Source organism: Schistocerca serialis, chromosome 3 (assembly GCF_023864345.2).
Source record: "Schistocerca serialis cubense isolate TAMUIC-IGC-003099 chromosome 3, iqSchSeri2.2, whole genome shotgun sequence".
Lineage (NCBI taxonomy): Eukaryota > Metazoa > Arthropoda > Insecta > Orthoptera > Acrididae > Schistocerca > Schistocerca serialis.
The window spans coordinates 234,585,355-234,611,599 of NC_064640.1; the positions used below are offsets into that span (position 1 = coordinate 234,585,355).

The 26,245-nt window shown below is 41.2% G+C and overlaps 1 protein-coding gene across 1 annotated transcript in view; it reads left to right on the forward strand.

Moving 5' to 3' along the window:
* LOC126470770 (mucin-22-like) overlaps positions 1-26,245 on the forward strand; it is a 169,900-nt gene that overhangs the window by 111,221 nt on the left and 32,434 nt on the right. The window contains exons 2-3 of the mRNA XM_050098776.1: positions 4,682-8,119; positions 20,173-25,490. Coding sequence (XP_049954733.1) covers positions 4,682-8,119; positions 20,173-25,490 — 8,756 coding nt within the window. The remainder of the gene's footprint in view (positions 1-4,681; positions 8,120-20,172; positions 25,491-26,245) is intronic.

The window sequence follows — 26,245 nt, forward strand, 5'->3', positions numbered from 1 at the left end:
TGGATGAACACCTAAACTGGGAAGAACAAACAGTCACAGCTTGCCGGAAATCGCTCTCCTCCCTACATGCAATTCAAAAATTTAGAAAAATATTTCCAACCCATGTTAAACAAAAATTAGTCCAAACACTAGTCTTGCCTAATCTTTACTACTGTGATGTAGTTCAACATGGCACAAATAATGAAAATTCGAGATGCCTCGAGCTAGTGATGAATGCTTGTGTTAGATACGTATGCAACATACGGTTGTATGATCATATAAGTCCTTCATACTCCCAGCTAGGTTGGATACGCCCACATAAGGCACGCGATCTCCACACGATGTGCTTACTTCATCGATTTCTTAGCCACTGGTGCCCCCAATACTTATCTTCTCACATTAAACACCTATCATCATTCCACAACCGCAATACCAGATCGGATACGTCTAGCATCTTGGCTGTACCTTTACATAACACAAAATCTTTCTCCGTGTCATTCTCCATCTCAGCCATACGACTATGGAACGCGCTCCCCTGTGATCTGCGTCTTATCCAAAACCACTCAACATTCAAGAGGGAACTTAAGACTTACATATTAGGGACGGTATAGCCACCATTGTTGTGCCCCCCCTCATCTTTTTCTTTCTCCTCTCCATCATAGCTTCGAATTTTACCATTCTATTTCTCTTCCTCTAACCTATCTACCTCTTCTATATCTCTTTCACCCCATTCCATCGTCTTATGTCTCTGCTTGATGAGAATAACTCACAAGCTGCAAGAATATAACGAGTAAATACCCAACTAGCAATAGGACTGACACTCATAAAAGAAAAATATGTTTACTTTCATATACATAGTCATTATTATTATTATTATTATCATTATTATTATTATTTTTATTATTCTTGATTGTTATAATTATTTTTTGATTGTTATAATTATCATTGTACTACTTTTATAATCTCTATTTTTTTTCTTTAACATTAATACCGTATAACATGTTATATGTCCTAATTTTCTGTAGACACTGAAATTTGTTGAATCTGAGTATGCCTGGTTAGGTGTAAGAGAGGGCCTGAAGGCCTTAATCTTGCCAGGTAAAATAAATGCATAAATAAATAAATAAATAAACATCAACAAAAGCAAAACGAGGATAATGGAATGTAGTCGAATTAAGTCGGGTGATGCTGAGGGAATTAGATTAGGAAATGAGAAACTTAAATTAGTAAAGGAGTTTTGCTATTTGGGGAGCGAAATAACTGATGATGGTCGAAGTAGAGAGGATATAAAATGTAGACTGGCAATGGCAAGGAAAGCGTTTCTGAAGAAGAGAAATTTGTTAACAGCGAGTATTGTTTTAAGTGTCAGGAAGTCGTTTCTGAAAGTATTTGTATGAAGTGTAGCCATGTATGGAAGTGAAACATGGACGATAAATAGTTTAGACAAGAAGAGAATAGAAGCTTTCGAAATGTGGTGCTACAGAAGAATGCTGAAGATTAGATGGGTAGATCACATAACTAATGATGAGTTATTGAATAGAATTGGGGAGAAGAGGAGTTTGTGGCACAACTTGACTAGAAGAAGGGATCGGTTGGTAGGACATGTTCTGAGGCATCAAGGGATCTCCAATTTAGTACTGGAGGGCAGCGTGGAGGGTAAAAATCGTAGAGGGAGACCAAGAGATGGATACACTAAGCATATTCAGAAGATGTAGGCTGCAGTAGGTACTGGGAGATGAAGAAGCTTGCACAGGATGGAGTAGCATGGAGAGCTGCATCAAACCAGTCTCAGGACTGAAGACCACAACAACAACAACCCAGCTTTATTCAGACTACGCGCTGCACGATTTGCGTTGTTGGAAGTCAAGTCTTTCCGTTTGGCGCCGGTACTGGTACAGCGACGCAGGGTTGAAACGCAAACATCAGAGTGCATTACAGCTGCAAACGGTCTACGTGGGTGATGTGAACAGGACTTTACTCGTAAAGCTGTTCTATCAAAATAACAGCAATTGCCCTGCTGCTCTTCGCGAGTATCGACGCATTAAAGGAATACGGAGATACACTCTTTCCACATCGACGTTGAAGAACTGGCGATTTGGGAATTGGTCCTGAAAGATGCCGACGGCCAATTGCGCCAGAAATTGTTGAAGAAGTTGCTGCTGCCATGGCTGATAGTGCTGGACACAGTGTGCGATCCTCAAGCAGTGCACGAACTGTGCCACGACAGATTGTTTCCATGGTCCACCGTTCGAAAAGTGCAACGAACAGTTGTGAAACGGTACCTTTAATGCGGTTTCTGGCTGTCGTGGGTGCAACTGGTCGTCACATTGAGCAACGTTTGTAATCTGAAGCGTAAACAACGTATGCAGTTAACAAATGTTACTCTCTCACGTGGAAATGAAAATATGTTTCTGTCATTGGTTTATTCGTTATTTCTCTTCTGCATGGCCTTACAAATTTTTCCACAAATTTCATTGTCCCACGATCAATGGCGCCCGTACGATAGTTAGTAGGTGGGGTGGGGGGTGTGCAGGCCTGGGGATGGAGTAATTTTAATATTTTGAAATACGAATGGCGACTTGTAAGTAACCATAAAAAAGTTCCAGTTCCGATCATGTTAAAAATCTGCGTGATACCGACTTTTACACTATTTTCTTGAAATAGAAACACCATATTTTTTCCTTTCTCAGAGGGTTGGCGAGGGGGGTGTGGGGATGGGGCGCCGTTGTCTATGATCGTTCGTTTTCCATAAGAACCCTCTCAAGTAGCGAAAGCTGAATTATAACCACCCTCTATTTCTAGTCTTTCTTTACTTCTGATCGTACTTCAGCTTCAGTTATAATTAGGCACAGTCATTATAGTAAACCCAAGTCACATAAATATGTACAAGGAAACTGACGTTACTCCTTTGGATTAATTCTTTAAAAATTAATCAGTACAGTGCACATCGAGTGTAAGGCTCCAGTTTTCCGCCCGTTTCGTGTAATTCACTTATCGAATTTCTTCCTCGTGGAGGGAGCCAGGCGTCACAGTGGATAAGTATTGTAGTAGTTGAGAGAAGTGGGTTCCAAATCCTCGATCGCACGTTAAGATTTAAACTTTGTCAACAGATTTATTAACGGTCTAAATCGTAGCACCACAAACCGGTCATAGTGTATTATTGGGCTGCATTCTAGAACATCTCTAAATCTGTTAGAAATTCTTAGTGAATAATGGAGGCTGACCCCTTCAGACGCGATATCAGTTTTTAAAACATCACTTACTTTTCCTGCTGAGCTATCCCCTGCCTACAAAAATGCCCTCCATACCAGACGTTAAACCCTAAGCCTCCCCTTCTCGCTATCTGTAACTAACCAGATATAAAGCAATATTAAAACAAAACTTTGATTTCCTTTCCTTGAAGCCCAGCTAAGCACTATTAAATTCTTAGGCACTGTTTGAAATAATTTGTATTCTGAAGGACCAAACAATAATCAAACACTTCATAATAATGCAACGTAAGAGCAACCTTAAGATAAGGAGCAAATTTTCTTTCTCTTCTATATTATCCTATGGTGTTGTTCTCATAATGAAGGGCAATAATTTCACAATTATTTTTGTTGTAATTCTGTTGCTCGGTGCTATTCCTGCCGCAAAAACGTAAAAGTACATTCCCATTACTGATACACAATATTATCCTACGATTCACGTGGAGGCTACAATTAATGTTACTGATTTAGCCATTACTGTAGTTGGCTGATGTTCCCCTGTGTAACAATCACTCCATTCAATCGGTCCGTCGACATGAACGTCCCTCCATTTCAAGTAGCCAGTTAATGAAATTCACAGATTATTGGCACTATCTGAATAGAAACAACCTTACAACCACCAAGAGGCTAGCAATAGCTACAAAATACATCCTCCCAATGTCAAATTTCAAAACCAATATATGTAACCTATTTTGACAAAGTTCGTCAAAGCGTTAAAGATACAACTTCACTGTGCTCGCTAGCCTTTAAACATATTACAAGCATTTTCTTTTTTCTTTGTAAACCTAATATTAATTGTCAACGCTAAAATTAATGTATGTACCTTAAAGTTTCAAAATATTATAATTGCAAAATACTGTATAATTACCAGGTCGTAAGAAATATCATGTTGTTTACTTCCAACATTTACGAGTCATCTTTCTAAATGACGAACTGTACCATGCCAAACTAATCAGTATGACTCTATAATAATATAATTTCTAAATACCTCAAAGCGAATCTATCATTTCATTACTCAAACAATAAACAACAGCAAAAATTTAATATGAAACGAAAAGGAGACGGAGGGAGACTATGTTAATAATCGCATTTTCCTAAACAACTCAATAATACAATGTAACAACAATCACTTTATTCATCCCCTACACTATCCAAATTAAAAAATGAAAACAGCATCTGACATAACGTGTAAAGAGCAGATTCCAGCTCCAACAAGGAGGGAGATGAAACAACAATTCACCACCTGTACGTATAATAAGAAAAATTCAAATCTACATATCAAACTTTACATTAGTCTGGGATTACTGTAAAGCTCATATTGTAAGAGAAAACCGTTACCATAAAGGAGCTCATGTCTAATTCATGAACACATCCATAATTATACAAGCATACATAAACCCATTCACAAATACTTAACGATGGGAACACAATCAATAATCATTCGTGTTTTACAGGAACAGGCGACACATCGAATGAAGGCAGGATACCATCAACAGATGGTAAAGCAAGTAACATAAAGAGTACACCTTCCGCCGCTTCGAGTGAACCAGACACATACGATGCATTTACTCCCGTGTCGTCAGAGACCTCAACTGCTACTACAGAAACTACAGAAACAACCGCATCAGATCAGCTGAGCACAGAAGCGTCAGCCACAACAGATGACACGCTTACAACGCCAGATACCACAGAGTCTACTACTACTACTGACAGTAGTAATTCTGCTTCGACTGATGCATCTAAAGATGATTCATCTGTCCCTACTTCAACAGAGACCACAACTGATACTACAGTTACAGAAAGTTCAACATCAGAGCAATCGACAACAGAAGGCTCAACTGCAACAGAAGACACAGGTACAACTGAGTCTACTACTGATAACGTATCGAGTACTACTACTACTCCTTCGACTGAACCATCTACCGAAGATTCATCTGTCCCTACTTCATCAGAGTCCACAACTGACACTACAGTTACAGAAAACTCAACATCAGAGCAATCGACAACAGAAGACTCAGCTGCAACAGAAGGCACAGATACAACGCCAGATGCAACTGAGTCTACTACTGATGACATAACGAGTACTACTACTTCTCCTTCGACTGAACCATCTACCGAAGATTCATCTGTCCCTACTTCGTCAGAGTCCACAACTGATACTACAGTTACAGAAACATCAACATCAGAGCAATCGACAACAGAAGGCTCAACTGCAACACAAGGCACAGATACAACACAAGATCTAACCGAGTCTACCACTGAAGACATAACGAGTACTACTACTTCTCCTTCGACTGAACCATCTACAGAAGATTCATCTGTCCCTACTTCATCAGAGTCCACAACTGATACTACAGTTACACAAACTTCAACATCAGAGCAATCGACAACAGAAGGCTCAACTACAACAGAAGATACAGACACAACGCCAGATGCAACCGAGTCTACCACTGATGACATAACGAGTACTACTACTTCTCCTTCGACTGAACCATCTACAGAAGATTCATCTGTCTCTACTTCGTCAGAGTCCACAACTGATACTACAGTTACAGAAATTTCAACATCAGAGGAATCGACAACAGAAGGCTCAACTGCAACAGAAGACACAGATACAACGCCAGATGCAACCGAGTCTACTACTGATGACATAACGAGTACTACTACTTCTCCTTCGACTGAACCATCTACAGATGATTCATCTGTCCCTACTTCGTCAGAGTCCACAACTGATACTACAGTTACAGAAACTTCAACATCAGAGCAATGGACAACAGAAGGCTCAACTGCAACAGAAGACACAGATACAACGCCAGATGCAACCGAGTCTACTACTGATGACATAACGAGTACTAGTACTTCAGCTTCGACTGAACCATCTACAGATGATTCATCTATCCCCACTTCGTCAGAGTCCACAACTGATACTACAGTTACAGAAACTTCAACATCAGAGGAATCGACAACAGTAGGCTCAACTGTAACAGAAGACACAGATACAACGCCAGATGCAACCGAGTCTACTACTGATGACATAACGAGTACTACTACTTCTCCTTCGACTGAACCATATACAGAAGATACATCTGTCCCTACTTCGTCGGAGTCCACAATTGATACTACAGTTACAGAAACTTCAACATCAGAGCAATCGACAACAGAAGGCTCAACTGCAACAGAAGACACAGATACAACGCCAGATGCAACCGAGTCTACTACTGATGATGTAACGAGTACTACTACTTCTCTTTCGACTGAACCATCTACAGAAGATTCATCTGTCCCTACTTCATCAGAGTCCACAACTGATACTACAGTTACAGAAACTTCAACATCAGAGCAATCGACAACAGACGGCTCAACTGCAACAGAAGACACAGATACAACGCCAGATGCAACCGAGTCTACTACTGATGACATAACGAGTACTACTACTCCTGCTTCGACTGAACCATCTACAGAAGATTCATCTGTCCCTACTTCATCAGAGTCCACAACTGATACTACAGTTACAGAAACTTCAACATCAGAGCAATCGACAACAGAAGGCTCAACTGCAACAGAAGACACAGATACAACGCCAGATGCAACCGAGTCTACTACTGATGACGTAACGAGTACTACTACTTCTCCTTCGACTGAACCATCTACAGAAGATTCATCTGTCCCTACTTCATCAGAGTCCACAACTGATACTACAGTTACAGAAATTTCAACATCAGAGGAATCGACAACTGAAGGCTCAACTGCAACAGAAGACACAGATACAACGCCAGATGCAACCGAGTCTACTACTGATGACGTAACGAGTACTAGTACTTCAGCTTCGACTGAACCATCTACAGATGATTCATCTATCCCTACTTCGTCAGAGTCCACAACTGATACTACAGTTACAGAAACTTCAACATCAGAGGAATCGACAACAGTAGGCTCAACTGTAACAGAAGACACAGATACACCGGCAGATGAAACCGAGTCTACTACTGATGACATAACGAGTACTACTACTTCTCCTTCGACTGAACCATCTACAGAAGATTCATCTGTCCCTACTTCGTCAGAGTCCACAACTGATACTACAGTTACAGAATCTTCAACATCAGAGCAATTGACAACAGAAGTCTCAACTGCAACACAAGACACAGATACAACGCCAGATGCAACCGAGTCTACTACTGATGACATAACGAGCACTAGTACTTCTGCTTCGACTGAACCATATACAGAAGATACATCTGTCCCTACTTCGTCGGAGTCCACAATTGATACTACAGTTACAGAAACTTCAACATCAGAGCAATCGACAACAGAAGGCTCAACTGCAACAGAAGACACAGATACAACGCCAGATGCAACCGAGTCTACTACTGATGATGTAACGAGTACTACTACTTCTCTTTCGACTGAACCATCTACAGAAGATTCATCTGTCCCTACTTCATCAGAGACCACAACTGATACTACAGTTACAGAAACTTCAACATCAGACCAATCGACAACAGAAGGCTCTACTGCAACAGAAGACACAGATACAGCGCCAGATGCAACCGAGTCTACTACTGATGACGTAACGAGTACTAGTACTTCAGCTTCGACTGAACCATCTACAGAAGATTCATCTGTCCCTACTTCGTCAGAGTCCACAACTGATACTACAGTTACAGAAACTTCAACATCAGAGGAATCGACAACAGTAGGCTCAACTGTAACAGAAGACACAGATACACCGGCAGATGAAACCGAGTCTACTACTGATGACATAACGAGTACTACTACTTCTGCTTCGACTGAACCATCTACAGAAGATTCATCTGTCCCTACTTCGTCAGAGTCCACAACTGATACTACAGTTACAGAAACTTCAACATCAGAGCAATCGACAACAGAAGGTTTGTAACGTCTCCGCTCGGGCGTACGTTAACTTTTTAAAGCCTGTACTATGATAAGTTGACGGGCTTCACCTTTTTAAGAAAGGATTTTAGTACATATGTTGACCGCGTGTACCTGAATGGAAGCAAAATCGGACTTATACCCAGTCAGCAACAACAATGATACGTCAAGCAAGTATAAGTGCAACTACACATTTGGACGAATAATAAACAGACACTGCAGCCGCTACCAATGGTTAATAATACGGTCGCCAGCCTAATTAGGCATTGAGTGAACTTTTCCCTTGTACAAGTGGATGTACGTACAAGCATAACCACACGTAGTAATACTGTGTTATATGGTAAATTTTAGAGCCAGAAAAATCTACTGAACTAAGATTTTCCCTTTTTGTACTAATTTGAACAAGCTATAAACACACAACATTACACTACAATGATTACTACGAACTGCGTTTTGCCTATGGATCCGACTGAAATCGGACATAGGTCACCCTAGAAATAGCACATTTGACACACACACACATACAATGTCAATTTTAATAATGGTAAAACACTGATAAATTTAGGTTTTATTTTGACTTTAACTTTGCTGGTCAAATCAGTGCAATCACTTCAGAATTTAAATGAATAGAAAAGAAAAGAGTGAAAGAGGGGGGGAGAGGACCCTGAAACTGTTATGATCACGGTGTTGAAACCATTAACCATTGGAAACATAAATTACTCAGGATTTACAAAATATGAATTATTGTTCTTATTGTCCAATTACTTCCTCATTTAACTACCAATATTTTTGTCTCAAATTATTTAAGCTTCCTTACCAAGCCAATTCCAAAATTATCTTAGTACTCTGTCAGACCTTTGCTCTTTACTTATATTTTCATTAACCATAAAGCTCCTTGAAATTCATTCTAGCATAAATAGGTCTGCAGTTAATTCTTATTAACATGAACTTTAAATCTTCATTTCGGGACACTCGGATTGCACAACATGTGGAAAGGACCCTGTCTTGGTGAGTGATTAGGATAATTCATTGATAGAACAATTCTGGTAAAAGTTAAGTTATTATTGAACTGTCAGGACAAAATTAACACTGGTCCACACGAATACAATTCTAAAGATTCAACCTGTGCGATTCGAAGCAGCGGTTGGCGGGCGGCGAGATGGCGAGGCGCACAGCACACATACAATCACAGCTATGGCTTTTGCTGTATTGGCACTTTGCTTCTTCTTAGCGTCGCCCTCATTCTCAATCCAGTGCCATTAGAATATAGCCATGCTGTATAGTCGTCGAAAGCGGCACATCCGAGGCTCAATGAAACCACTTTTTCCAGAATAGCCTCCTCGATCCGGAACGTGTTCCTCCGACCGATGCCCAACTCCGACTAGTACTGCTGCTGAGCCCGTTATGCCGTGCCTGTGTGCATTTTCCCGCGCTCGCCTGCCATCCACCCTTTACCGCTCCCCTACAGATAGGGTATTCACCAAAGGTTTTACATTCCACATATCTTAATACATTGCCTACGTATGGACCAGGCGGACAATTACAACTTTCACATCTTACAATAGTTTCAACATTAGTTACACTTCAATTTTGTTATAACATTGCTTGAAATTTTACATAAATATTAAAATTTACATCGAAAATTGTTTACAGTTTCTTTAACGTATTGACATGAAAAGAAAAGAAATGGAATCAGAACATCGATTATATTAATTTATCGAAATTCAGAAGAAAAATTTATTATAATTACTATAGTATAGTGTTGTTGTTACACATGCCCCTGTTTCCAGTAAATTTCACGAAATGCAAATTGGCTGGGAACTCTGAACTTTATATTTATACAGTTGTTCTGAATCTTTAAGTGAATGTCCGAAAAAATTTATACCACATACTCCCTTTCACTCACATTATATAGGTCTATATTTTTTAACATATCAAGAACATTTACTTGTTATTTACTTAAGTGCCTTTTGCACAGTCCAACCTCCCATCACAACATTATTAAAATAGCAAATCACTCATTTTTACTAAATTTTTCAAAGAAATAACTTCAAAATCTGGAACATAACCACTTAACTATAATAGCAAACACAAATATTTATATACACTATAAGACAATTTATTGCTGCTTGCATTGAATGGCAGTCCATTTCCTTACTTACAAAAAAAAAAAAAAAAAAAAAAAAAAAAACCAAACACACACAATAATATTCAGAAAATTTACTACACATATTTGCTGCCTATTATTCAGATTTGGCAGTCCTTTTCACCTCATTTTACCACATCACCTGTATCACACTTACAATTCTCCATTGATTATTTATCTGCCCTCATTGGTGTTTGGCAGTCCTTTATATTATGACTCATATACTGTGCACTTTGGTTTTGGCATTTACCCTTTCCTTTTCAGTCCTTTTCTCCATACATTCTTACATTTATAGTGCATTTGGTAATCTGAAACTCACATAACTACATTAGCACACTGTCAATGGTATACATACATTTACAAATATTTGTTACATTTGGAATAAAATAGTTTTAGCATAGGATACAGCACATTTACTGAAAATTATTTTCTGAGTGTACTTATGTCACTCACTCCTAGGAACATACAGTTTCAGGTCCACAACATTTCTTACACCTAAAGGTTTTTTGGATTTTGGGTAGATCAGATAGTAAGCATTATCGTGTGGAATGTTCTGTATTACATATGGCCCATTATAAATATATTTAAATTTGGAAATTTCATGGTTCAGTTCACTAGACTTTTCGTGGGTTTTTAAAAGAACATAATCCCCAGTTTTAAATTTTGAAACTTTCAGATTTTTATCGTGTCTTTTAGATCTAGATTCAGCTTTTTGTTTTGCCCTTTTTCTTACTAATTCTTTCCTTTGACTCAACCCCAAACTTGTACAAGGTGGGAACTCTAGTTTTTCCTCAATTAAACTTTTACTTCTGCTGCCTAACAAAATTTCTTCCGGTGGGAATCCAGTAGTTTCATGATGTAATGTGTTCATGACAGTCTCGAAGTCCGATATAAACTTGCCCCAGGCCCTATGGTTATGACTGCAGTACGTTCTACATAATCTTCCGATTTCTTGCATGTGCCTTTCAACCAGGTTGCTAGCAGGATGATAGGCTGCGATATATTTAACCTCTACTTCATTTTTGCTCCATTCCTTCTTTCCAAATTTTGGATATGAACTGGTGTCCATTGTCAGATAGTACTGCCTTGGGTTTCCCGATGGTCGCGAAGTATTCGACCATCCTATTAAATACAGCTTTTGCTGTTGCTCTTTACAAGGGGTATAATTTCACAAACTTTGAGAATACTTCCAAAATTACTAAAATATTTGCACAATTTCCCGAAGTCTTTGGGAGGGGACCATATAAGTCTACCGATAATACGTCTAGGGTGTCTTCAGGTAATGTACTTTGCATTGGACCCCTACTAGTTTTGTTCGGTACTTTGGCCTTTTGACAGACATCACACGACTTAACCCGTTCCTTTACCTTCTTACTGACACTACCAGCAATCACTACTACATTATTCAATTTATCCAAACACTTCTTTGGCCCACTATGCCCCAATGCTAAATGAAAATAGTCTATGACCTCGGTATCAAACTGGTGTGGCCAACATACTCTCCATTCCTCAGTGACTAAATCTTTCCTCCTATATAAAATGCCTTTAAAGATTTTGTAATACTTCTTAATTTGAGGATACTGCACATTGTCAAAATTAACCTTTACAGATATCCACGTCGGATCCTCATTCTGATGGAATCTCATATTTTTACATATTTGTTCAGTTTTCCTTTTTCCTGAAACCACTTTCATATACCTTATCTGAAAAGTACCCTCTTCACAATTTTCATTGAGCACTTCACTCATACCATTAGGCAATCGAGATAAAGAATCTGCCACATAATTCTCAGTATCCTTAACATAGCAAATCTCGTAATCAAATTGTTGCAGGTACAAAGCCCAACGAGTTGGCCTGTCATTAAGTAAACGACAATCCTTAAGAAAAGTTAAAGCTTAGTGGTCAGTATGTATGATGAGATTATGGCCCCACAAATAATTTCTGAATTTCTTTAACCCCCATATTATGGCTAAAGCTTCCTTTTCCGATATAGTGTAGTTTCTCTCGTATTTTGTTAGAGTTCTACTTGCAAACTCGATAGTCCTGTGTTCGATTTCTTTGCCATCACTGATTTCTTGGAAAACTTCTATACCAATTCCATAAGCACTGCTGTCAGTACTCATAAGGAAAGGTTTTGACAGTATAGGGTGATGCAAAATATTGTCATTCAAAAGTTCGCTTTTTAATTTTTCGAAATCTCTCATACACCCTTCAGTCCACACAAAAGCACTATGTTTCTTAAGTAGATTATTCAAATGAGGACTATTAAAAACTTGCCCCTTGACGAATTTTCTATAGAACCCACATAAACCCAAAAAGGCTTTCAACTGTTTTCTATTTCTAGGAGCTGGACACTCTGCTATTGCACTTAACTTTTCCGGGTCCTTGCCAATACCGGTCGTAGTGCCCCAGAAACTTTATCTCCGATTTCACAAATTCACATTTCTTCCACTTAAGCGTCATGCCACCTGCTTGTAGAGCAACGAAAACTTTATGCAATAATTCACAATGCTCTTGCCATTCTTCTGTAGCAATCAGTAAATCATCTACATAAATGGTTAGCCGGGAACTCAGTTCCCTCCCTAATACAAAGTCCAGTGCCCTAATAAATACTGCCACAGAAGTGCTAAGCCCAAATGGCACTACTTTATACTGATAGCATTTCCCGGCAAATAGAAAAGCGGTATATTTACGGGATTCTTTACTTAATGGGATTAGCCAGTATCCGGCGGTCATATCCAGACTGGTTAAATACTTCATGTTATAAAATTTTTGGAGCATTTCGTCCAGATTTTCAGGTCTGTCTATTTCCTTCTTTACAATTTTGTTCAAAGTCCTGGCGTCGATAACTACTCTCATTCCCCCATCTCTTTTGTTCACGACGATTAGGGGACTATTATATTCGCTGCTACTCCGTTCGATTACACCCCATTCTATCATTTTATCTACACTCCTGGAAATTGAAATAAGAACACCGTGAATTCATTGTCCCAGGAAGGGGAAACTTTATTGACACATTCCTGGGGTCAGATACATCACATGATCACACTGACAGAACCACAGGCACATAGACACAGGCAACAGAGCATGCACAATGTCGGCACTAGTACAGTGTATATCCACCTTTCGCAGCAATGCAGGCTGCTATTCTCCCATGGAGACGATCGTAGAGATGCTGGATGTAGTCCTGTGGAACGGCTTGCCATGCCATTTCCACCTGGCGCCTCAGTTGGACCAGCGTTCGTGCTGGACGTGCAGATCGCGTGAGACGACGCTTCATCCAGCCCCAAACATGCTCAATGGGGGACAGATCCGGAGATCTTGCTGGCCAGGGTAGTTGACTTACACCTTCTAGAGCACGTTGGGTGGCACGGGATACATGCGGACGTGCATTGTCCTGTTGGAACAGCAAGATCCCTTGCCGGTCTAGGAATGGTAGAACGATGGGTTCGATGACGCTTTGGATGTACCGTGCACTATTCAGTGTCCCCTCGACGATCACCAGTGGTGTACGGCCAGTGTAGGAGATCGCTCCCCACACCATGATGCCGGGTGTTGGCCCTGTGTGCCTCGGTCGTATGCAGTCCTGATTGTGGCGCTCACCTGCACGGCGCCAAACACGCATACGACCATCATTGGCACCAAGGCAGAAGCGACTCTCATCGCTGAAGACGACACGTCTCCATTCGTCCCTCCATTCACGCCTGTCGCGACACCACTGGAGGCGGGCTGCACGATGTTGGGGCGTGAGCGGAAGACGGCCTAACGGTGTGCGGGACCGTAGCCCAGCTTCATGGAGACGGTTGCGAATGGTCCTCGCCGATACCCCAGGAGCAACAGTGTCCCTAATTTGCTGGGAAGTGGCGGTGCGGTCCCCTACGGCACTGCGTAGGATCCTATGGTCTTGGCATGCATCCGTGCGTCGCTGCGGTCCGGTCCCAGGTCGACGAGCACGTGCACCTTCCGCCGACCACTGGCGACAACATCGATGTACTGTGGAGACCTCACGCCCCACGTGTTGAGCAATTCGGCGGTACGTCCACCCGGCCTCCCGCATGCCCACTATACGCCCTCGCTCAAAGTCCGTCAACTGCACATACGGTTCACGTCCACGCTGTCGCGGCATGCTACCAGTGTTAAAGACTGCGATGGAGCTCCGTATGCCACGGCAAACTGGCTGACACTGATGGCGGCGGTGCACAAATGCTGCGCAGCTAGCGCCATTCGACGGCCAACACCGCGGTTCCTGGTGTGTCCGCTGTGCCGTGCGTGTGATCATTGCTTGTACAGCCCTCTCGCAGTGTCCGGAGCAAGTATGGTGGGTCTGACACACCGGTGTCAATGTGTTCTTTTTTCCATTTCCAGGAGTGTATTTCCGCTTGAACAGCCTGCCTCTTTGATATGGGTATCGAAAACGGTCTTACAAAGAGAGGTTTATGCTCTATTGTCTCAATCTGGTATTCGAAGTTCTTAACTAGGCCAGGTTTGTCCGAAAATACGGTGCTGTTACTATCTAAAATACCAAGCAATTCTGTTTTCTGTTCGGGAGATATTCCCTTCAAATTTTCCACCATTTCTTTAAAATCATGCCCCTGCTTGTCACTCTCATTTATTAACCTCTGGACATGGTACACCTCATACTTGCTTGTCAAACCATCATTCCCTTGGTCAATCTCCAACACTAAAGAATCAATTTCTGAATCGAACACCTTCCCATTTTCCTCAAATTTTACTTCTAAATTCCTAGATGTACTATCAATTTTGATCACTTCCTGGCTACAATCAGTAATAACCTTTTCTTTATCCAACCAATCTATTCCCAGAATCATTTCAGTACTCAAGTCTGGCACAACCAAAAAATCGTGTTCAAAGTTTTGTCCTTTTATACTAAATTCAACCAAAATCTGTTTCTTTACCGGCTTGCTAGTCTTGCCCGTAGCACCAACAATTTTTACACCCGTCACTGACATAATTACTAGTCCAGGCTTATCACAAATGTGTTCGAAAAACGACTGGGAGATTGCACTTATCTGAGATTCAGTATCAAGAAGTACTTGCAATTTCACATTATAAATTTCAACTGGTATTACAGTTTGTTTCGCCGTCGAATGTTTTTCATTGTTGTGATCTTCCCTAAGCAAATCCAGGTCGACGATAACATCGTCCCAAGATATGCTTTTAACATTCACCCCACATATATCTGGTGGTTTCTTTGGTTCCGGGAGTTCAAAGTCATTAATTACTTGAACTCTTTGTAAAATAGAACCTGAGTCGTCAGGTGGCTCTTTCTTTCTTTGTTCAGTCTCAACATCTGGGTTTTGTTTTGAAACTTCGTCATCATTAGTTACAATATCACAATTAGCTGTATCCCCCTTATTTTCGCTATTACCGAAATATTCATCATCTGAACTATCGTCAGAATCCGACCATTCTGGATCGCTTTCAGGTTCTAACATAAACGCTTTTCTGAGACAGGCACTAAGTTCTCTGTCTCCATTTTGGTCAGGCTTTAATTTTAATTCAATATCCTCTTTCAGCAAAACGGCCTCATCATCAGCTTTACTCACATCTACTGTTAATTCATATTTCGTGTAATCCTCGTGGACTTCCATTACTTTTAGGTAATCACCTGCCTCTTCCTCACGGTGCCTTTCGGTAGCAGCTTTTACTGTTGGCGGATCATTAACACAAGTTACTTCCTCGTCAATGCTAAGGATTTCGTCCTCCAATTCCTTCCTATTTTTCACCTTCGTCCTATCGGCAGCACGCGTACTTTGCGCGGCGCTATTTACTCTCTCCTCTTTAAACTCGGGCCACGTCACCTTATCGACGTCCCTACTTCCTCCTTTTTCACTAATCAACTTCCTTGCATCATACTCCTTCTTAAAATCCTCCCACTCACATTGCTTTAGGCCCTTGTACAGATCGTCGACCTGCACACACCAATCAGTCACTTCTGCTAGATCATCCTCGCCACTTACTTTTTTGCTAACACTGCTAACCGCACCTCTCTGTGTATTCACAGTTTCATCTATTATTTCCTTCTCCACGGGATTATCACTCGTAATATATTCCTCAGCTCTCACGGCTATGTTCGTACCTAATGCTGCCGTATAGCTAGCGGCTTCTCCCCTAACAGCTGTTCTGCTAGGCTGGGTCGTTGCCCTCTGATGCTCCACTCGCCTGTTAACATGTAGCGCTCTGCGCGGCAACGATGACTCATTTAAGCCCGCACCTGACGCTTGCTTCGCAACAACACGTTGCGTCGTTCCACGCCTGTCTCTAACCTGTCTCATAATATTACTGTCCATTCGGTAACCTTTCTTAAATCGGGGCCGGTATAGATTGTCCGCTTCCGTTTGGCCCGCAACGTTCGCGGAAATCAGTTTCCCGCGTCGTTATTATTTTGCGCGGTGTATCCTCTACTGCGACCTAGATAACTTCCTCGGCCTCTGCCTCTGCCTATACCTCTCTGTATCATATTGACGCGAAACCCTTCGCCGTCATTTCTCTCGTCATTATTACGGTTATTTCGGTTACCAAAATTTTGATAATTGGCACGACTTTCGCGCCTGTGGTCTTCGTCTTCGACCCTTTCGAGAAATGCTTGGAAGCTGCGATGATTGCTTCCCACGTATCTCTTTGAATCTTCTGGAAGCTTTTTATATAGCTCCCAGATAATTTCTGAATCTGATCTTCGACCTCTTAAATGCGTCAATTTCCGGTACCAATATTCGCAGAAATCTCTCAAAGAATTACTGCCCCTGTTATCATGAAGCTTGGCCATGATAAACTCGCGCCATAAATGATCCTGTTTTTATTCGGACCAATATTCTTCTGTAAACCTTTGCTTGAATTCTTCGAATGTCATTCGTCCTGTATTCAAATTAATTCCTCAGCGCTTAGCGTCACCTGCTAAGGCGCTAATTACTACGTTTATCTTTTCCTAATCAGACAAGTGTTCAGGAAACATTCTCTCGCAATTTTTGATAAAATCTAACGGATGACATCCGTTATGTTTCTTGGCGGGATCGAAGCGTTCCTCACCTTCTAACAGCTTCGTAATTGGTGTGCCATTACAAACAACACCAGGTCTATCTTTAATTTTACTCTCAAGATCGAAAATTTTGCCTTGAATTTTCGAAGTATTTTGTTCACATTTTTGTACACATCCGGTAACTTTCTCACCTAAATCTCTTTCAGTGTCTGAAACTGCCTTTTTCAATTGCGAGATTCCGTGTTGACATTCGTTTACGATCTCAGTTTTGAGACCGAAAATTTTTTCGTCTACTTTTGTTTCGACCAGAGGCTCTACTTTCTCTTGGATGTTGTGAATTTCAACATCAAACCTACTATTAATGTTGTCAATTTCCCCCTGCATCGTATCCATATTCTTATTAATAGTGTCAATTTCAAACTTCATAGTATTTACCACAGAACTTAAACTACCCACTTTTTGTTCTACCTGTTCTATTTGTTTACTAATTTTAATTCCTTGTTCATCAACCTGTGCTTTAAGCTGACCAACTTGTGTTTTAAATTGCTCGTCAACGTGTGTTTTAAGCTGACTAACCTGATTACTGACTTGTTTTTGAAGCTGATCATTCTGTCCTGCAATTTGTTTGGTTAATTGTTCAAATAAATCCTTCATGCTTAAAATTTTCACACTGTTTTGTTCTACAGACTCGGTGTGTTCCGATCCTACTTCAGAAGTTTCTTTCGGTTCTTTCTTTATCTCTGGAGAATCAAACATGTCAGTGGATTCATTCACATACCCACTATCGTCTACAAAGTCACCCTCTACTTCCTGTTTTATTCCTTGCTGTGTCCGAGGCAATCTCAACCTTTCAATCTGCTCATTAACATGTTCGTGGTATTGTATGTACGCCAATTGTCTTTCGCTAACGCCATCTGTTGTCTGGCCGCGTAAAACTCCTGCTACTGCCATGCGCCTCTTCCATTACGCTCGGCACATCTACCCCGTCTACTTTCCTGTCCATACTGAATGTACGCTACACCACACTACCGTACTTGACGTTCACTACTATTTGTTTTACAGGATTCTATTGCAATTGGAGCCACTGAACATCCACTGTTCGGTATTCACTTTAATTTGTGACCGACAACAACTGGTGGTCCTGTCACCGGGAAGCCACTTGTAACGTCTCCGCTCGGGCGTACGTTAACTTTTTAAAGCCTGTACTATGATACGTTGACGGGCTTCACCTCTTTAAGAAAGGATTTTAGTACATATGTTGACCGCGTGTACCTGAATAGAAGCAACAACAATGATACGTCAAGCAAGTATAAGTGCAACTACACATTAGGACGGATAATAAACAGACACTGCAGACGCTACCAATGGTTAATAATACGGTCGCCAGCCTAATTAGGCATTGAGTGAGCTTTTCCCTTGTACAAGTGGATGTACATACAAGCATAACCACACGTAGTAATACTGTATTATATGGTAAATTTTAGAACCAGAAAAATCTACTGAACTAAGATTTTCCCTTTTTGTACTAATTTGAACAAGCTATAAACACACAACATTACACTACAATGATTACTACGAACTGCGTTTTGCCTATTGATCCGACTGAAATCGGACATAGGTCACCCTAGAAATAGCACTTTTGACACACACACATACAATGTCAATTTTAATAATGGTAAAACACTGATAAATTTAGGTTTTATTTTGACTTTAACTTTGCTGGTCAAATCAGTGCAATCACTTCAGAATTTAAATGAATAGAAAAGAAAAGAGTGAAAGAGGGGGGGAGAAGACCCTGAAACTGTTATGATCACGGTGTTGAAACCATTAACTATTGGAAACATAAATTACTCAGGATTTACAAAATATTAATTATTATTCTTATTGTCCAATCACTTCCTCATTTAACTACCATTATTTTTGTCTCAAATTAATTAAGCTTCCTTACTAAGCCAGTTCCAAAATTATCTTAGTACTCTGTCAGACCTTTACTCTTTACTTATATTTTCATTAACCATAAAGCTCCTTGAAATTCATTCTAGCATAAATAGGTCTGCAGTTAATTCTTATTAACATGAACTTTAAATCTTCATTTCGGGACACTCGGATTGCACAACATGTGGAAAGGACCCTGTCTAGGTGAGTGATTAGGACAATTCATTGATAGAACAATTCTGGTAAAAGTTAAGTTATTATTGAACTGTCAGGAACAAAATTAACACTGGTCCACACGAATACAATTCTAAAGATTCAACCTGTGCGAGTCGAAGCAGCGGTTGGAGGGCGGCGAGATGGCGAGGCGCACAGCACACATACAATCACAGCTATGGCTTTTGCTGTATTGGCACTTTGCTTCTTCTTAGCGTCGCCCTCATTCTCAATCCAGTGCCATTAGAATATAGCCATGCTGTATAGTCGTCGGAAGCGGCACATCCGAGGCTCAATGAAACCACCTATTCCAGAATAGCCTCCTCGATCCGGAACGTGTTCCTGCGACCGATGTCCAACTCCGACTAGTACTGCTGCTGAGCCCGTTATGCCGTGCCTGTGTGCATTTTCCCGCGCTCGCCTACCATCCACCCTTTACCGCTCCCCTACAGATAGGGTATTCACCAAAGGTTTTACATTCCACATATCTTAATACATTGCCTACGTATGGACCAGGCGGACAATTACAACTTTCACATCTTACAATAGATTCAACATTAGTTACACTTCAATTTTGTTATAACATTGCTTGAAATTTTACATAAATATTAAAATTTACATCGAAAATTGTTTACAGTTTCTTTAACATATTGAAATGAAAAGAAAAGAAATGGAATCAGAACATCGATTATATTAATTTACCGAAATTCAGAAGAAAAATTTATTATAATTACTATAGTATAGTGTTGTTGTTGTTGCAGGTTCAACTGCAACAGAAGACACAGTTGCAACGCCAGATGCAACCGAGTCTACTACTGATGACGTAACGAGTACTACTACTTCTCATTCGACTGAACCATCTACAGATGATTCATCTGTCCCTACTTCGTCAGAGTCCACAACTGATACTACAGTTACAGAAACTTCAACATCAGAGCAATCGACAACAGAAGGCTCAACTGCAACAGAAGACACAGATACAACGCCAGATGCAACCGAGTCTACTACTGATGACATAACGAGTACTAGTACTTCTGCTTCGACTGAACCATCGACCGAAGATTCATCTGTCCCTACTTCATCAGAGTCCACAACTGATACTACAGTTACGGAAACTTCAACAGCAGAGCAATCGACAACAGAAGGTTCAACTGCAACAGAAGACACAGATACAACGCCAGATGCAACCGAGTCTACTACTGATGACGTAACGAGTACTACTACTTCTCCTTCGACTGAACCATCTACAGAAGATTCATCTGTCCCTACTTCGTCAGAGTCCACAACTGATACTACAGTTACAGAAACTTCAACATCAGAGCAATTGACAACAGAAGGCTCAACTGCAACAGAAGACACAGATACAACGCCAGACGCAACCGAGTCTACTACTGATGACATAACGAGTACTACTACTTCTCCTTCTACTGAACCATCTACAGAAGATTCATCTGTCCCTACTTCATCAGAGTCCACAACTGATACTACAGTTACAGAAACTTCAACATCAGAGCAATCGACAACAGAAGGTTCAACTGCAACAGAAGACACAGATACAACGCCAGATGCAACCGAGTCTACTACTGATGACGTAACGAGTACTACTACTTCTCCTTCGACTGAACCATCTACAGAAGATTCATCTGTCCCTACTTCGTCAGAGTCCACAACTGATACTACAGTTACAGAAACTTCAACATCAGAGCAATTGACAACAGAAGGCTCAACTGCAACAGAAGACATAGATACAACGCCAGATGCAACCGAGTCTACTACTGATGACGTAACGAGTACTACTACTTCTCCTTCGACTGAACCATCTACAGAAGATTCATCTGTCCCTACTTCGTCAGAGTCCACAACTGATACTACAGTTACAGAAACTTCAACATCAGAGCAATCGACAACAGAAGGCTCAACTGCAACAGAAGACACAGATACAACGCCACATACATCCGAGTCTACTACTGATGACATAACGAGTACTACTACTTCTGCTTCGACTGAACCACATACCGAAGATTCATCTGTCCCTACTTCATCAGAGTCTACAGCTGATACTACAGTTACAGAAACTTCAACATCAGAGCAATGGACAACAGAAGGCTCAACTGCAACACAAGACACAGATACAACGCTGGATACAACAGACTCTACTGCTGATGACATAACGAGTACTAGTACTTCACCATCGACTGAACCATCTACAGAAGATTCATCTGTCCCTACTTCGTCAGAGTCCACAACTGATACTACAGTTACAGAAACTTCAACATCAGAGCAATCGACAACAGAAGGCTCAACTGCAACAGAAGACACAGATACAACGCCACATACATCCGAGTCTACTACTGATGACATAACGAGTACTACTACTTCTGCTTCGACTGAACCACATACCGAAGATTCATCTGTCCCTACTTCATCAGAGTCTACAGCTGATACTACAGTTACAGAAACTTCAACATCAGAGCAATCGACAACAGAAGGTTCAACTGCAACAGAAGACACAGATACAACGCCAGATGCAACCGAGTCTACTAATGATGACGTAACGAGTACTACTACTTCTCCTTCGACTGAACCATCTACAGAAGATTCTTCTGTCCCTACTTCATCAGAGTCCACAACTGATACTACAGTCGCAGAAACATCAACAACAGACCAATCGACAACAGAAGGCTCAACTGCAACAGAAGACACAGATACAACCGAGTCTACTTCTGATGACATAACGAGTACTAGTACTTCACCATCAACTGAACCATCTACAGGAGATTCATCTGTCCCTAGTTCGTCAGAGTCCACAACTGATACTACAGTTACAGAAACTTCAACATCAGAGGAATCGACAACAGAAGGCTCAACTGCAACAGAAGACACAGATACAACGCCAGATGCAACCGAATCTACTAATGATGACGTAACGAGTACTACTACTTCTCCTTCGACTGAACCATCTACAGAAGATTCATCTGTCCCTACTTCGTCAGAGTCCACTACTGATACTACAGTCACAGAAACTTCAACATCAGAGCAATCGACCACAGAAGGCTCAACTGCAACAGAAGACACAGATACAACGCCAGATGCAACCGAGTCTACCACTGATGACATAACGAGTACTACTACTTCTCTTTCGACTGAGCCATCTACAGAAGATTCATCTGTCTCTACTTCGTCAGAGTCCACAACTGATACTGCAGTCACAGAAACTTCAACATCAGAGCAATCGACAACAGAAGGCTCAACTGTAACAGAAGACACAGATACAACGCCAGTTGCAACTGAGTCTACTACTGATGACTTAACGAGTACTAGTACTTCTGCTACGACTGAACCAGCTACAGAAGATTCATCTGTCCCTACTTCGTCAGAGTCCACAACTGATACTACAGTTACAGAAGCATCAACAACAGACCAATCGACAACAGAAGGTTCAACTGCAACAGAAGACATAGATACAACCGGGTCTACTACTGATGACATAACGAGTACTACTACTTCTCCTTCGACTGAACCATCTACAGAAGATTCATCTGTCCCTACGTCGTCAGAGTCCACAACTGATACTACAGTTACAGAAACTTCAACATCAGAGGAATCGACAACAGAAGGCTCAACTGCAACAGAAGACACAGATACAACGCCAGATGCAACCGAGTCTACTACTGATGACATAACGAGTACTAGTACTTCTGCTTCGACTGAACCATCGACCGAAGATTCATCTGTCCCTACTTCATCAGAGTCCACAACTGATACTACAGTTACAGAAACTTCAACATCAGAGCAATCGACAACAGAAGGCTCAACTGCAACAGAAGACACAGATACAACGCCAGATACAACCGAGTCTACTACTGATGTCATAACGAGTACTACTACTTCTCCTTCGACTGAGCCATCTACAGAAGATTCATCTGTCTCAACTTCGGCAGAGTCCACAACTGATACTGCAGTCACAGAGACTTCAACATCAGAGCAATCGACAACAGAAGGCTCAACTGTAACAGAGGACACAGATACAACGCCAGTTGCAACTGAGTCTACTACTGATGACTTAACGAGTACTAGTACTTCTGCTTCGACTGAACCATCTACAGAAGATTCATCTGTCCCTACTTCGTCAGAGTCCACAACTGATACCACAGTTACAGAAACATCAACAACAGACCAATCGACAACAGAAGGTTCAACTGCAACAGAAGACATAGATACAACCGGGTCTACTACTGATGACATAACGAGTACTACTACTTCTTCTTCGACTGAACCATCTACAGAAGATTCATCTGTCCCTACTTCGTCAGAGTCCACAACTGATACTACAGTTACAGAAACTTCAACATCAGAGGAATCGACAACAGAAGGCTCAACTGCAACAGAAGACACAGATACAACGCCAGACGCAACCGAGTCTACCACTGATGACATAACGAGTACTACTACTTCTCCTTCGACTGAAACATCTGCAGAAGATTCATCTGTCTCTACTTCGTCAGAGTCCACAACTGATACTACAGTTACAGAAACTTCAACATCAGAGCAATCGACAACAGAAGGCTCAACTGCAACAGAAGACACAGATACAACGCCAGATGCAACCGAGTCTACTATTGATGACATAACGAGTATTACTACTTCTCCTTCGACTGAACCATCTACAGAAGATTCATCTGTCCCTACTTCGTCAGAGTCCACAACTGATACTACACTTACAGAAACTTCAACATCAGAGCAATCGACAACAGAAGGCTCAACTGCAACAGAAGACACAGATACAACGCCAGATACAACCGAGTCTACTACTGATGTCATAACGAGTACTACTACTTCTCCTTCGACTGAGCCATCTACAGAAGATTCATCTGTCTCAACTTCGGCAGAGTCCACAACTGATACTGCAGTCACAGAGACTTCAACATCAGAGCAATCGACAACAGAAGGCTCAACTGTAACAGAGGACACAGATACAACGCCAGTTGCAACTGAGTCTACTACTGATGACTTAACGAGTACTAGTACTTCTGCTTCGACTGAACCATCTACAGAAGATTCATCTGTCCCTACTTCGTCAGAGTCCACAACTGATACCACAGTTACAGAAACATCAACAACAGACCAATCGACAACAGAAGGTTCAACTGCAACAGAAGACATAGATACAACCGGGTCTACTACTGATGACATAACGAGTACTACTACTTCTTCTTCGACTGAACCATCTACAGAAGATTCATCTGTCCCTACTTCGTCAGAGTCCACAACTGATACTACAGTTACAGAAACTTCAACATCAGAGGAATCGACAACAGAAGGCTCAACTGCAACAGAAGACACAGATACAACGCCAGACGCAACCGAGTCTACCACTGATGACATAACGAGTACTACTACTTCTCCTTCGACTGAAACATCTGCAGAAGATTCATCTGTCTCTACTTCGTCAGAGTCCACAACTGATACTACAGTTACAGAAACTTCAACATCAGAGCAATCGACAACAGAAGGCTCAACTGCAACAGAAGACACAGATACAACGCCAGATGCAACCGAGTCTACTATTGATGACATAACGAGTATTACTACTTCTCCTTCGACTGAACCATCTACAGAAGATTCATCTGTCCCTACTTCGTCAGAGTCCACAACTGATACTACACTTACAGAAACTTCAACATCAGAGCAATCGACAACAGAAGGCTCAACTGCAACAGAAGACACAGATACAACGCCAGATACAACCGAGTCTACTACTGATGTCATAACGAGTACTACTACTTCTCCTTCGACTGAACCATCTACAGAAGATCCATCTGTCCCTACTTCATCAGAGTCCACATCTGATACTACAGTCACAGAAACTTCAACATCAGAGCAATCGACAACAGAAGGTTCAACTGCATCAAATTTTACAAGTACTTCCACAACAGAAATTCCAGGATCCTCGACTACAACGCTTGCTCCACCGCCTCCTCTGATTCAAGGCGATGTCACAGATGAACAGAATATTACGTGCATTTCTATATCCATGGCAGTTATTATTGAAGTACCTTACATCACGACTGATAATGAGGTATGGCTTCATCGTTTATTTCTGTTCTCATTTTGGAGAACCATTTATCGTCTCTTTTCTTACTGACTGCTTTCTTCTGGTGTTTAATTTAAGTTTTATCTATATCGATCTCAAGTTAAGGTTACCATTCCCCATCTTCTTCTATGTGCCGTTGATCTCGTGTCGTAGGGGGTGGGTTTTCCACAGAGATTTGCAAAATTACTTTGTTTACTTCTGTTGCTGGATGCTCCTCGTGCGCCACTTATCTAAGGAAAAGGAGTCGTGTGCACCATCTGTCTGCGAATTCTTTATGCTTTTGTCTGTGGGTGATCGTATTTTAACTATTTGTGTGCCTTATTTCCTGAGGCGGAAAGTAAGAAAGTAGGAACTAGCCCAACATTTGTCATCATGAACATGGGATACCGCCTGTAAACGACAATCTCCATACTTGGTAACGTATGTTAAGACATTGCACATCTTTTTTTTGTAGGAGAATTTAATTTCTTTCTTTAAAGCCGCGCTGACCACTCAACTACAGAAACGGGCTCTGAAGTTACGAACTTCACGTCACTGATCGTAACGGGCTCTGAAGTTACGAACTTTACGCCACTGATCGTACACAGTAACAGACGTGTAGTATCATTAAATTAATCATTGAAGTACATCGTATACATAAGAACACATCTGTTACTTCACTTTCGCCTTTTCCTTTGTTTGTACACTGAGGTGACAAAAGTCACGGGATAACTCCTAATATCGTGTCGGACCTTCTTTTG